This window comes from Notolepis coatsorum (genome assembly GCF_963971535.1).
Source record: "Notolepis coatsorum genome assembly, chromosome: 4".
NCBI classification, from domain to species: Eukaryota; Metazoa; Chordata; class Actinopteri; order Aulopiformes; family Paralepididae; genus Notolepis; species Notolepis coatsorum.
In genome coordinates this window covers 6058428-6074568 of record NC_140168.1, presented here as the reverse complement: position 1 = coordinate 6074568, position 16141 = coordinate 6058428, and the positions used below count along the sequence as shown (strand labels likewise).

General features: G+C 38.9%; 2 protein-coding genes across 2 annotated transcripts in view; one reads left to right on the top strand and one right to left on the bottom strand.

Annotated features, from left to right (window-relative positions):
• LOC311227627 (calmodulin-regulated spectrin-associated protein 2-like) overlaps positions 1-4807 on the bottom strand; it is a gene marked incomplete at its 5' end in the record, with an annotated part of 129061 nt that extends 124254 nt beyond the window's left edge. Inside the window, one exon of the mRNA XM_084313350.1 lies at positions 4783-4807. Coding sequence (XP_084169476.1) covers positions 4783-4807 — 25 coding nt within the window. The remainder of the gene's footprint in view (positions 1-4782) is intronic.
• Positions 4808-8701: 3894 nt separating this feature from the next.
• On the top strand, positions 8702-11529 carry LOC311227626 (tripartite motif-containing protein 16-like; the record flags this gene model as incomplete). Its single annotated transcript, XM_084313349.1, has 1 exon — positions 8702-11529. One exon carries the CDS (start codon positions 8702-8704, stop codon positions 10289-10291), a length of 1590 nt encoding a protein of 529 aa, XP_084169475.1. The 3' UTR covers positions 10292-11529.
• Positions 11530-16141: the final 4612 nt, after the last annotated feature.

Below are 16141 nucleotides of genomic sequence, written 5' to 3'. Positions count from 1 at the left end.
GGTGACCAAGATCCTATCGCACAGTACACAGTGTGTCGCGGCCTACGGGCGAAGCTAATGGTTGCTAACTACCGTTCATAGGGGTACCCCATAAACATTACATGCCGGCATTAGTATAGGACTTTTGTTTGGTAAAGTGGGCCCACCTTTTTCATTTTCTTTGAGTGTGATAACGGTGTATGTTCTTTAATATTACTTTCCCATCTACTTAACCATTTCCCTCTTGGAGGTAACCGTAATGTTACTATAAAAGTAAAGCCTTAGAGAGGTATTATCACTACTATATAAGTAAAGCCTGAGAGAGGTATTATCACTGGTACTAACCCAGACGTGGGGGGTGACGAGTCAAGCACATTGAAGTCTATTATATTTGGGTCGGCAATACCTGGTTCTATACGGTGTAGGTGTATTATATAAGTGTTGCAAGATATTGAATTACGACTGAAGTAAACATAGCTATTAAACCCATTGCTATTAAATATTTGTAACTGAACAGTACAAATAACAGTAAAGAATGTAGATGGGAGTCTTGTGTGCGTGTCGATTCCTGAGCCTAATATTAACCCTTTTGGTGCGGGTAACGTTAACACATTTAACCCCTTCCTACCCAACCTTCCCCCTTTCAGCTATTAAGGTTTCTAATGTCACCGAGGAGGGTATTGCTTGCGGGAGGAACTAAGTTACTTATTTACAATTCAGTCACTAGGTGTGGGAGGGTTAACGGAGGTATTGGGGGAAGTGAGAGCGAGTTGGGGAGTACTGCTGACCGCACCGGAAAGGCTGAGGAAGACCCAGAGTACCAGACCAGGTTGGTAAATCCCGGGCCCCATCCACTCCCACTGCCGGCCTTCCAGTTTGACGCTCCAGGCCCAAAGACGAAGGTGCAGGCAGACGGAGCTCTACTGTGTCTCGCTACCCAGTGACTGTGCACATCCGTTCCCACGAAGCAGGGATAATCCACCCTGCTACAATGACATCATGACATTTATGGCATAGGGACATACATGTCATACAGGTATATAGTACTGTTACACTTGTGACATATATGATATGCAAATATACAGTACTGTTACCCATAGATCCTGACAGAGAGTATATACATATGATGGGGAGGAGACTGTACATTTGGAGGGGGGGGGGGGGGGGGGGGGGAGAAAAATATACATACAGTGGGGAGAGAATATATACATACGGTGGGGGAGGAGACTGTACATTAGGAGGGGGTGGGTGGGGAGAGAATATATACATACGGTGGGGAGAGAATATATACATACGGTGGGGAGGAGACTGTACATTAGGAGGGGGTGGGAGTGGGGGGGTTTGGACATTTACGGTGGCCAGTTTCGAATTGCAGTCTCCCGTAGGTGCTCTTTGAGAGCGATTTTGAATGTGGGTAGGGATTCACATTCCTTTACAGCTTTGGGTAGGGCGTTCCACATTGATCCACACCAGAGGGAGCTCCACAAATCATGTTAAACCCAGATTCGGCTCAAATAAGGGACTAAACACGTTTCGCAATTATGCCACATCAATGTGGAACGCCCTACCCAAAGCTGTAAAGGAATGTGGATCACTACCCACTTTCAAAACCTCTCTCAAGAGACACCTACGGGAGACTGCAATTCAACACTGGCCCCTGTAAATATCCTAACCCAACCCCCTCCAATGTACAGTCATTTACCTAGTATGGTTTTGTCAATAGTCCAATGTACAATTTTGTTTGTTTGTACAGAGTCTCCCCCCCCTCAATGTACAGTTTTGCTTGTCTATACAGTGTGCCCCCCCCCCCCCCCCCAACCACCTCCAATGTAAATTACCCAGTATGGTTGTCAATATCCCAGTGTACCCAACCCCCCCCACCCAACCTCCTCCAATGTACAGTTTCTACGTCAAATGTATATACTCCCTTTTCTTAACTCCTTCTGTATCACAAACAGTACTGTATTTGCAAATCTGGTATGTCATAAATGTATAGATGTAGCAGTACTGACTATCTGTATGTCATGTATGTCATATATGTCCTGATGAATTGAAAATGGGGGACCCTGGTGGAAACAAGACGAAAGTCTTTCTCTGGTCTGCATCCCCTTAACAATTGTGTGTATTGAGCTGTACTGTATTGTACCCATTCTGCAATCTGTTAATAAAGTTTTCAATCAATCAATCAATGTGGCATATTTGCGAAACGTGTTTAGTCCCTTGTTTGAGCCGAATCTGGGTTTAACATGATTTGTTGAGCTTCCTCTGGTGTTGTGGTCGTGGTATTCACTGACCTTTGGGAAGTATTTTGACATGTACATGGGTACCTTAGTCGTATAATGTATCTTGTAGACCAGGCACATTGCAAGTTGCTGTATTCTGTCGTCTACTCTAAGCCATCCTACTAGGTAGTCAAAGTGGGCAGGGGTGAGGTGGGTTCTAGGAGTAAGGTCAAGTAGTAGTCTGACCAGTTTGTTTGGTGATGTTTGTAATCTTGTTTTTAGCGCCTTTGAGGTGCTTTGGTACCATGAGGTGCAAGCATAGTCGTAGTACCCTTGAATGAGTGCTCCTGCCAGAGTCTTCAGGGTATTCTTGTTTACCAGAGAGGAGATCCGGTACAAGAATCTAGTTCGTTGGTTGACTTTTTTTATTACCTTGGATGCCATTTTGTCACAAGAAAGATTTGCCTCTAGGATGGACCATAGGTATGTAATTTCATCTTTCCTTGTGACAATATTGTCAACTGAGAAGCCGTCGGTCTTGCTGAGTTTGTTATTTGATCCGAAGAGAATGGACTCTGTTTTACCCTGGTGTAATGATAGTTTGTTATCAGCGAGCCAGGTGCAGATTCTGCCGAGTTCTGAGCTGAGGGTTTTTTCAACCTGCAACTTGTTCTTGTCAGAGACCAGCAGGGCTGAGTCGTCCGCGAACAAGAACAAGTTGCAGTCATAGGCTGACGACATGTCATTTGCATAAATTAGGAACAGTAGTGGTCCTAGTATGCTTCCTTGTGGAACACCACAGCTCACTGGGAGGGGGGGGGGGATAGGGTACCGTTTACTTCCACCATCTGTTCTCTCCCCTCCAGGTAGGATTGCATCCAGCTCACTGATAAACTATCAAAACCAATAGCTTTTAGCTTGTCAATCAGAATGGAGTGATTGACAGTGCCGAAGGCCTTTTGTAGGTCCAGCATGACCATGCCGGAATGAAAACTTTATTTAACAGATTGCAGAATGGGTACAATACAGTACGCAGGGGCGGATTTAGGATTGTAGGAGATCCGGGGCTTAGCCCAGATAGGATTTTTTTAACTTCGACACCACAACCTTTAACTTATACCACCACCTTAAAGCGGACAAAAGGCACTAGAGAACACTTAAATTCACACCCTTTAATTAATGAAGCAAACTATAATAATTTATTATAATAATAATAATAATAATAATAATAATAATAATAATAATAATAATAATAATAATAATAATAATAATAATAATAATAATAATAATAATAATAATAATAATAATAATAATAATAATAATAATAATAATAATAATAATAATAATAATAATAATAATAATAATAATAATAATAATAATAATAATAATAATAATAATAATAATAATAATAATAATAATAATAATAATAATAATAATAATAATAATAATAATAATAATAATAATAATAATAATAATAATAATAATAATAATAATAATAATAATAATAATAATAATAATAATAATAATAATAATAATAATAATAATAATAATAATAATAATAATAATAATAATAATAATAATAATAATAATAATAATAATAATAATAATAATAATAATAATAATAATAATAATAATAATAATAATAATAATAATAATAATAATAATAATAATAATAATAATAATACACTGTGTTTGTATAGCACCTTTCATACAAGAATTGCAGCTCAAAGTGCTTCACAGCAGTACAAAAAGACAGGCATAAAATTAGCACAACATTGGCAGATCAAGAGCAATGCATAAAGTGCAGACATAAAGCATAAAATAGACAAAATAGGCAAAGTCAAATCTAACATCACACAATTATCTTCATACATCTAACAATACACAATTATCATACATCTAACAACACACAATTATCTTCATACATCTAACATCACACAATTATCTTCATACATCTAACAACACACAATTATTTTCATACATCTAACATCACACAATTATCTTCATACATCTAACAATACACAATTATCATACATCTAACAACACACAATTATCTTCATACATCTAACATCACACAATTATCTTCATACATCTAACAACACACAATTATCTTCATACATCTAACAACACACAATTATCTTCATACATCTAACAACACACAATTATCTTCATACATCTAACATCACACAATTATCTTCATACATCTAACATCACACAATTATCTTCATACATCTAACAACACACAATTATCATACATCTAACAACACACAATTATCGTCATACATCTAACATCACACAATTATCTTCATACATCTGATGTTACAAATCAGCTGTGACTTTGTAAACAACGATGGCAACTGATCAATTTACGGCAAGAAAGTAGACGCTTGGATACAGGTTTGAAAGTCAATGACTTCAGGTTCTCAGTAGATTTATTCAGCAGGGCATCAGAGGTAGAATACAGCAAATTCACAGGATACAAAAGAATCTCTCAGTGACACGGACAGCTTGGGTCTGTAGTGTGTTCTAATGTCGAGACTGCTCAGTATATAAACACTTTCTCGACCCCCGTACCTGGTACTGGAGTCGACTGGTCCACCTAGCATAATGACAATACATTTATTTGATCACAAAGGCTGACTTTCGTTCTAGACATTAACATGGTAATTCACTTATTCTGGCTCCTGTGTGGAGGGTAATCTTATTCCACCGGTATGTGGGTCCTCAATGTTTTAGTTTCGTGTGTGTGTGTGTGTGTGTGTGTGTGTGTGTGTGTGTGTGTGTGTGTGTGTGTGTGTGTGTGTGTGTGTGTGTGTGTGTGTGTGTGTGTGTGTGTGTGTGTGTGTGTGTGTGTGTGTGTGTGTGTGTGTGTGTGTGTGTGTGTGTGTGTGTGTGTGTGTGTGTGTGTGTGTGTGTGTGTGTGCGTGTCACATGCATCTAGTGTGTGTCTCTCTCGTTCAACAGGTTTACAACAAAACTGGTTCCTGGGTGGGGGTGAGATAGTGTGTGTCAACTTAATCAGGTTTACAAAGGTCAAGCCAAACTGTGGTCATCTAGCCATTCTGAATAATGCTATAATACTGTTGAAATAACTATTACTAATCAATCAAAAATACACTATAATATCAAATCTATTGACCATATGAACATAAATTGTTACTTCCCATCTAACATCACACAATTATCCTCATATATCTAACACACAATTATCTTCATACATCTAACATCACACAAGTATCTTCATACATCTAACATCACACAATTATCATAAATCTAACAACACACAAGTATCTTCATACATCTAACATCACACAATTATCATACATCTAACATCACACAAGTATCTTCATACATCTAACAACACACAATTATCTTCATACATCTTACAACATGCACACAATTATCTTCATACATCTAACATCACACAATTATCATACATCTAACATCACACAATTATCCTCATACATCTAACAACACACAATTATCATACATCTAACATCACACAATTATCCTCATACATCTAACAACACACAATTATCATACATCTAACATCACACAATTATCATACATCTAACAACACACAATTATCTTCATACATCTTACAACACACAATTATCTTCATACATCTAACAACACACAATTATCTTCATACATCTAACATCACACAATTATCATACACATCTAACATCACACAATTATCCTCATACATCTAACAACACACAATTATCATACATCTAACATCACACAATTATCTTCATACATCTAACATCACACAATTATCTTCATACATCTAACAACACACAATTATCCTCATACATCTAACAACACACAATTATCTTCATACATCTAACAACACACAATTATCTTCATACATCTAACAACACACAATTATCTTCATACATCTAACATCACACAATTATCATACACATCTAACATCACACAATTATCCTCATACATCTAACAACACACAATTATCATACATCTAACAACACACAATTATCACACAATTACATATATGTGCAGATGAATTGAAAATGGGGGACCCTGATGTAAACAAGACGAAAGTCTTTCTCTGGTCTGCATCCCCTTAACAATTGTGTGTATTGAGCTGTACTGTACTGTACCCATTCTGCAATCGGTTAATAAAGTTTTCAATCAATCAATCAATCAATCCTCATACATCTAACAACACACAATTATCTTCATACATCTAACATCACACAATTATCTTCATACATCTAACACACAATTATCATCATACATTTATGACATACAGATATACAGTACTGTTTCATCCAGACATTATGACATACAAGACATACAAATATACAGTACTGTTTAAGAGAAAGAGATCATAAAAAATATATATACATTAGAGGGGGAAGAAACTGTACTTTGGAGGGGTTTCGAATTGCAGGTGATTGATTGATTGATTGAAAACTTTATTAACAGATTGCAGAATGGGTACAATACAGTACAGCTCAATACACACAATTGTTAAGGGGATGCAGACCAGAGAAAGACTTTCGTCTTGTTTCCACCAGGGTCCCCCATTTTCAATTCATCAGGACATATATGACATACATGACATACAGATAGTCAGTACTGCTACATCTATACATTTATGACATACCAGATTTGCAAATACAGTACTGTTTGTGATACAGAAGGAGTCAAGAAAAGGGAGTATATACATTTGACGTAGAAACTGTACATTGGAGGAGGTTGGGTGGGGGGGGTTGGGTACACTGGGATATTGACAACCATACTGGGTAATTTACATTGGAGGTGGTTGGGGGGGGGGGGGGCACACTGTATAGACAAGCAAAACTGTACATTGAGGGGGGGGAGACTCTGTACAAACAAACAAAATTGTACATTGGACTATTGACAAAACCATACTAGGTAAATGACTGTACATTGGAGGGGGTTGGGTTAGGATATTTACAGGGGCCAGTGTTGAATTGCAGTCTCCCGTAGGTGTCTCTTGAGAGAGGTTTTGAAAGTGGGTAGTGATCCACATTCCTTTACAGCTTTGGGTAGGGCGTTCCACATTGATGTGGCATAATTGCGAAACGTGTTTAGTCCCTTATTTGAGCCGAATCTGGGTTTAACATGATTTGTGGAGCTCCCTCTGGTGTTGTGATCGTGGTATTCACTGACCTTTGGGAAGTATTTTGCCATGTACATGGGTACCTTGGTCGTGTAGTGTATCTTGTAGACCAGGCCCATTGCAAGTTGCTGTACTCTGTCATCTACTCTAAGCCATCCTAGGTTGTCAAAGTGGGCAGGGGTGAGGTGGGTTCTAGGAGTAAGGTCAAGCAGTAGTCTGACCAGTTTGTTTTGAGATGTTTGTAATTTTGTTTTTAGCGCCTTTGAGGTGCTTTGGTACCATGAGGTGCAAGCATAGTCGTAGTACCCCTGAATGAGTGCTCCTGCCAGAGTCTTCAGGGTATTCTTGTTTACCAGAGAGGAGATCCGGTACAAGAATCGAGTTCGTTGGTTGACTTTTTTTATTACATTGGATGCCATTTTGTCACAGGAGAGATTAGCCTCTAGGATGGAACCCAGGTAGGTAATTTCATCTTTCCTTGTGACAATATTGTCACCCACTGTAACTGAGAAGCCGTCGGTCTTGCTGAGTTTGTTATTTGAACCGAAGAGAATGGACTCTGTTTTGCCCATGTGTAATGATAGTTTGTTATCAGCGAGCCATATGCAGATTCTGCCTAGTTCCGAGCTGAGGGTTTTTTCAACCTGTAACTTGTTCTTGTCAGAGACCAGCAGGGCTGAGTCGTCCGCAAACAGGAACAAGTTGCAGTCACAAGCTGACGACATGTCATTTGCATAAATTAGGAACAGTAGCGGTCCTAGTATGCTTCCTTGTGGAACACCACAGCTCACTGTGAGAGGGGGGGATAGGGTACCGTTTACCTCCACCATCTGTTCCCTCCCCTCAAGGTAGGATTGCATCCAGCTCACTGATAGACTATCAAAATTTGATTTTGATTTGACAACTGTAATCATGGGTTTTATAGGTTTTCATTGCATTATCATTTCATAATGAGGGAGAGAGAGAGAGAGAGAGAGAGAGAGAGAGAGAGAGAGAGAGAGAGAGAGAGAGAGAGAGAGAGAGAGAGAGAGAGAGAGAGAGAGAGAGAGAGAGAGAGAAATAATGTGTTTTTGTCTCTCTTTGTGCTTATTAGTTTTAGTAGTTTTACTTGACAAAGTAAACACATTAGAGGTAGTTGATGACGAGAGAAAGCTGAACTAGTAAAAACACCTTCTATCTATGAATCACAGTCAAATAGACACTGCCTCTTTAAAGCGACTCCTCCCCTGGACAGCTATAGAGGCAACCAGGAAGCGTCTCCTCTCCCACCCACACGATTTCACAATTCCCCTGGACAGCTACAACCAGGAAGCAGCTCCGACCGAACACACGGTCCACCAGAGTAAACAAAACTTAAGAGTGTCGTGGTCTTTCTTTGTAGAATAAAATGGCGCAGCAAGGAGTTGATCTGTACCGGGACCAGTTCTGCTGTTCTATCTGTCTGGATCTACTGAAGGATCCTGTAACTATTCCCTGTGGACACAGCTACTGTATGGGCTGTATTACAGACTGCTGGGATCGAGATGATCAGACGGGGATCTACAAATGTCCCCAGTGCAGGGAGACTATTATTCCGAGGCCTGTTCTGAAGAAAAGCAATAGGCTGGCTGAAGTGATAGAACAACTAATGAAGACAGGACTCTTGTCTTCTGCTCCTCCTGATCACTGGTATGCTGGACCTGGAGATGTGGCCTGTGATTTCTGCACTGGGAGAAAGCAGAAAGCCCTCAAGTCCTGCCTGGTATGTCTGACCTCTTTCTGTGAAACTCACCTCCAGCCTCATCACACTGTAGCTCCGTTAAAGAAACACAAGCTGGTCAAAGCCTCCACACGGCTTCAGGAGAACACCTGCTCTCGCCATGACAGGATTCTGGATGTTTTCTGTCGTACTGATCAGCAGTGCATCTGTTATTTGTGTTCCATGGATGAACATAAAGGCCATGATACAGTCTCGGCTGCAGCAGAAAGGACGGAGAGACAGAAAGAGCTTGGCATGAGTCAGCAGAGAGTCCGGGAGAGCGAGAAGGCCCTCAATCGCTCTGCTGATAAAGCAGTGGGGTACAGTGTGAGAATGTTTACTGAGCTGATACGCTCCTTGGAGACGAGGCGCTCTGAGCTGAAGAAGGGCATCAGAGCCCAACTGGAGCAGGAGATAGCGGACCTGAGGAGGAGAGACACTGAGCTGGAGCAGCTCTCACACACAGAGGACCACATCCACTTTCTACAGAGTTACCCCTCCCTCTCCAGTCCCAGTGAGTCTACAGACTTATCCAGCATCAGTGTCCTTCCTCGACTGTACTTTGCAGATGTGACTGAGGTCGTGTCTGAGCTGAGAGACAAACTAGAGGACGTTCTGAAAGAGCAGTGGCCCAGAATCTCAACAGCAGTGAATGCAGTCCATGTTTTACCACCACCAGAGCCCAAGACCAGAGCTGACTTCTTACAATATTCCTCTCAGATCACACTGGACCCAAACACAACAAACACACGTCTGTCTTTGTCTGAGGGGAACAGAAAAGCAACATGGATGGCACAAGAGCTGTCATATCCTGATCACCCAGAAAGATTTATTGCATGGCCTCAGGTTCTGGGTAGAGAAGGTCTGACTGGACGCTGTTACTGGGAGGTGGAGTGGAGTGTAGGGGTTCATGTAGCAGCCTCCTACAAAGACATTATTAGAACAGACAATGAGCCTGAGGAGTACAGTGGATTTGGATACAATTCCAAATCCTGGACTTTAGAGTGCTGTAAATGTAAGTACTTCTTCAGACACAATAAAAAGAACATAACAGTACCGGGCCCCCGGTCCTCCAGAATAGGAGTGTACCTGGATCACAGGGCAGGGACTCTGTGCTTCTACAGCGTCACTGACACAATGACCCTCATGCACAGAGTCAACACCACATTCACTCAGCCTCTCTATCCTGGACTTCTGGTATATTACCCTGCAGAGGCTGAGTTCTGTGAGCTGAAGTAGAGATCAGTGACATTCACAGCTCCTCTACCCAGGGTTTTGGATTTAAATTGATCTTGAAGATGCTGAGTTGTGAAAGATGAGGTCATTAGGAGGTACATTCACTCAGTCACTCTATCATTGTTCTGAGGGACACAGTTTCTAGCCTACCGGGGTAAAGTTTGTTTGATTGGATATTCACATATTTGATTCCCATCTTCAATACCTCTGTTCCTTTTCATGTGGGGAAGTCAAAATCTTTATTTTCATACTCCGGGTAGGTTGGACAACAATATGCAACCATTTTATTTGTATTTGATCACCTTTGGTCATTACTGTGGGATTTGGGTCTGTCCCTCCTCTCTCTGTTCCAGGGGGGGTTGGTAACAATGTGGGGGCCGGACCTCCATGGGGAGGTGGATTCAGCCTATAACCTTCTCCCTCACCTCTTATCTCTGGGCAGCCGGGACACTTCATACGGGACACTCTTCTATCTTCAAGGCCTTCGGTTGAACCCACAGCCAGGATGTGTGGGGCATGGGTCAGTCGTAAATGCAACTATTTTATTTTTAGAACAGACCCATCTGCTTTATCAAAAGAGCTCAAGGAGAGAGAGAGAGAGAGAGAGAGTTGTGTTCTTCTGGTGGCCGACTTTGAGGGAGACGGACCTAGATAGGAGCTGACTTAGGAAGAATGACCATTCATTGAATATTGTACATTTTGTCTTTTGTTCTTACTAAATAAACGTGGACATCTAAACCCAGAAGGACCCGTGTGGATATTTGATATTTGATAGATCCTACTGTCTCTCTAGAAGCTCATACTGGCTGCATATATTTTCTAGTGTCTATCTAGAAGCTCATTGGTTTGTAAATGTACTAGATTTTCCAGAGATTCTTAGTTTTGAATGTATGTTTTGTATTCTGTATATTGGCCTGGCGAATGATGTGTGTTATCGTTGTATTAATTGTGATACCACGTGATAACCATTAAATATAAGGATCTTGAATGCAAGGTGTAGTGGTTTAAGCCCTATAGTCAATACAATGACGAGAGATCTTTGGACGGGCCATTGTAACACTTGGCAACTCTCACTGATTTACAGTATTTTTAAACTGGTGGCAGTATATATGTATGTATATATTCCCTCCCCGCCGTATGTATATTTCTCTCCCACCCACCCACCCCCTCCTAATGTACAGTCCCCTCCCCATCATATATACTCTGTCAGGATCTAGGGGTAACAGTACTGTATATTTGAATACCGTTTATGTCACAAATGTATCAGTACTAAATACCTATATGTCCCTATGCCATAAATGTCATGTATGTTGTGTATGTCATAAATGTCTATATGAATTGAAAATGGGGGACCCTGATGGAAACAAGACAAACGTCTTTCTCAGGTCTGCATCCCCTTAACAATTGTATGTATTGAGCCGTACTGTATTGTACCCATTCTGCAATCTGTTAAATAAAGTTTTCATTCATTCATTCATTCATTCATTCATTCATTCATTCATAAGCCCTATAGTCAATACAATGACGAGAGATCTTTAGGCGGGGCGCCTATTGTAACACTTGGCAACTCTCACTGATTTACAGTATTTTTAAACTGGTGCCAGATTGGACACAAGATGGCGCTATTCACCATACAATCATTAGACTCTAGCTTGCCTTCATTTGCAGACACCACTCCGATGTTGTCCCAGTGCACCTGGTGCTGTGCTGGTAAAGACACAATGACATGATGCAGATATGGTTTTTACATTGCAAAATTAGCTGGAATGCTGCCATCTGATTAGGTTAAAGGGGCACTTCACCAAAAAAGTGGCAATTTATTTTACAAATAATCAGACACATCCAAAAACTCAGTTTGGCAAATATTCATTTAGTTTGACAGCTATTGAGAGTAAATTACTTTGAATATGGCAACCAGTAATGTCATCGGTGACACTGAATCCTTTTGTTGTGTTAATCACAGCTCAATTAAATGATTTTTTAAATGTATTTCTTTATTTCGCACCATTTCAACAAAACGGTAAAAAACATTGACCATGACAGGAAGTATATAAAGGTGTTGAGTAGAGGCAAGAGACCCAGATGGGCCGATACAGGGCCTCAACTCATTAAATCATTGGAGAAAAAAATTATAAACAAGAACAAAAGTAAAGTGAAATAAGTTCATAAAACAATTTTCATAATATTAAGATAATAATAATGATAACAATAGTAATAATAATAGTAATAATGATAACAAAAACAACAACATTAATAATTAGACTAAACAAATGAACATGAAACTGTAAAACAAAGTGACATTAATGGTTTTATGAGATTGAAACTTCATTTAATAATATTTAAGCTTGGATTTGAGTGATGAAATAGATGAGCACATTTTTATTATGGAGGGGTTTGAATTCTTTCAGCAGTATATTAGCTTGTTCCTTTTTTGCATTGACTCGTGCACCTTTTTGAAAATCATCTGACATGAAGATGGAGCACATTTTTGTTGTTAATATGATTTATATTACTGGTCTGGCATACAAGACATTATCGTCCTCTAAGCCAATCTGCACTTTAACATATAGGCCTGGGTTGTTTTTATTTTTGTTAACGCCTCGGATATAAGAAAGAGGTCTAGCTGAGTCAATGTTGATGGTTTTGTTGAACATTTGTATTTCATAGGAGAGAAACTATATTCAAAGAAAGCTATTAAAATAGTCTTTGAATCTAAATATACTTTTATTTGTGTTGATTTTACATTAATTCCATAATTTTACTCAAGTAAATATCTATTACAAGCTTCGGTCATAAGTAGAAAAATGCTATTTTTAATCTAGATTAATCTAATTACAGAAAATTGTGAGATTAATTTGTACTTTTTTTAAATCTATTGACAGCACTTTTTGTATTATTATTATTATTATTATTATTATTATTATTATTATTATTATTATTATTATTATTATTATTATTATTATTATTATTATTATTATTATTATTATTATTATTATTATTATTATTATATTATTATTATTATTATTATTATTATTATTATTATTATTATTATTATTATTATTATTATTATTATTATTATTATTATTATTATTATTATTATTATTATTATTATATTTAATAAACCAGTGTTTGCTCAAAGAGAACAGCATTGTGTACAATGCACTCTACAGCGTATATATGATGCCAACATGATTGTGCAACTCATTAATTACTCTCTGTTGTTTTTCCATCAGCTTTTGTGCCGAGTATTCATTCATTCATTCAATCTTTATTTATACTCGATAATACACTGAGTAATTAAACTCATTTACAGTGCCGTCGAGATGTTACATACACAAGTGTCAGTGTGTTCATAAATATAAAGACATCAGACAATCAGAATAATTGAGAGCACATTTTAAAATACAGTAAAAAAAATAAAAATCTTTAAAAAAAAATTAAATAGCTCAAAATTAAAACAGAGGTAATAATAATTTAAAAACAATTACATATTGTGGTGACCTGATTGGTCATTAAGGTTCTAAACCGACCCATAGACACTAGAGTGTCTAGTTTCAGTGTTTCCTGCAGGGTATTCCATGATGTAGGGGCAAAAAAGCCAAAAGCAGATCTACCAAGTTCAGTACAAACTCTAGGCACTCTAAAGTGTAAGCCAAAAACTGGATCGTGTACGACAGGGTCCAGTGGTCCATTCCAATAAAGAACTAATATAATTTGGACAATCTCTAATTATGGCTTTATAGATAAAAAGATTGCAATGCAACTTACGTCTCTCTGCCAGAGAGGCCCACCCGACCTTATTATATAGGATACAATGGTGAGTACCATAACTATCACCGGTGATAAATCTAATGGCTGAATGATAAACAGTCTAAGGGCTTAAGAGTGGAAGACGCTGCATGTCTATAAATCACATCTCCGTAATCCAAAACAGATAGGAACACTGCTTCAACAACTCTCTTTTGTGCCGAGTATGAACCTATCCTCAGCCGTACATCAACACCCTGGTGCTGTATCAGCTGATGTTGGGGCAACTGTGACTTTGCAGTGCTTTTATGCAGGGGATTCTGCACCAATGTTGTCCTGGTACAAGCAACTGCTAAAGAAACCACAGCTCATATCTACTGCCGTATATGACAAATTGACAATGCCACTTTTTATGGTGAATTTGCGGATAAACCCGCGCTTCTTTGTGCAATTTAACAAGCGTGTGCATCACCTGAAGATCTCAAACTTGTGTTTTTCTGATTCGGGCACATATTACTGTGTAAGTGTCTCTATCGTGGTGAATGAATTTGCAGAGGGAACTATACTCAATGTAAAGGGTTCAGGGTCCAACATCCAAGCTGTGGTTCAGCAGCCGGTGTCTGAGTCAGTCCAGGCAGGGGACTCTGTGACTCTGAACTGTACAGTACACACTGAGACCTGTGATGGAGACCACAGTGTCTTCTGGTGCAGACGCTCAGGAGAGTCCCGTCCTGGAATCATCTACATCAGGGGTTCCCAAACTTTTCAGGCCGGGACCCAGAAAATAAGGCGTCAGAGAGCCGCAGACCAATGCACATCGTCAGGCTTTTTTTTTTTTTTCTTTTTTGCCAGGTGACAGATTTTTTAAGCCAAATATCACTTCAATCCTATTAAGTTAGTTCGAGTTAGTTATTCATTTATATGTGCTATTTATGAGAGGGCTAACTTGTTGCAAAATAATAATGATAATAATAATAGCCTCATTAAAATACTATTGTTGCTTCGGTTGTTTTATGCGTTTTATGTGCATAATCTGTTATTTAGTTTGAAATGTTCGTTGAAATAAGTAGATTTTTCGTTTTTGTTTATTTATTAAGTTAATATAAAACCATATAGTCACATTTTAGAATACAATAGAATAGAATTTTAGAATACAACTAGAAACACTGTCCTGGCCTGCTTCTAAGTTCAGTGGCCTGACAAAAAAATACAAATAAAAAAAAAAATGTTTGAATTTTTTTTGTGTGGAAATCATCTTGCGGCCCTCCCGTGGCTGCTCGCGGCCCACCTTTGGGTCGCGACCCCGACTTTGGGAACCACTGATCTACACACAACATCTTCAGAGTGAGAGGATCTCCAGGACACAGACACAGACATGTATATGTACAGTCTCCCCATCAATAACATCTCCTCCTCTGATGCTGGTCCGCACATGGGACCACTACTGCGCTGTGGCCTTGTGTGGGGGAGATACTGTTTGGAAATGGAACCACGGGCTGGAGATCGAAGGTCATTTACATTTGCAGAGCTTGTAATATTAGTGTATGCAAACTATTTACTCTGTCTGTTTATTCAGTTAGGAAAATATACCATAAGATTCTACCACTTCTCTGGCTCTCACAAAACGACATAGTTTTGTGAGATATAATAATATATTAATGAAAAATAAAAGATTGTCGTTTTTGATTGAGTATATTTGATGTTTTTGGTGTCCCAAAGACAACAGAAGGGACATTCTAAAAGCGCCTGCATTTTACTATCAAGACTGTATGATATTTTGCGATATTAAACATTGATCAGCGTGAAAGAATTATTGGCAATCGATCAGTCTGCTTAAAACTATAAGGAAAAAAACAAAAACGTATTTGTGTAAGCTTAGCACAATGAATGGAAGCGGACAGTGCCAGTTAGCTATGCATTGTCCAACTAACACCTCTCCCGAAGGCTAACCGGCACTGTCCGCTTCCATTCATTGTGCTAAGCTAGGCTAACGTGCAGCCAGATATATAGCTTTCTACTGAACGCACAGAGAGGAAACTGGTGTCTATCTTCTTGTCTCTCTTTGGAGAAGAACATAAGCTAATTTCCCAACATGTTGCCGTGTTT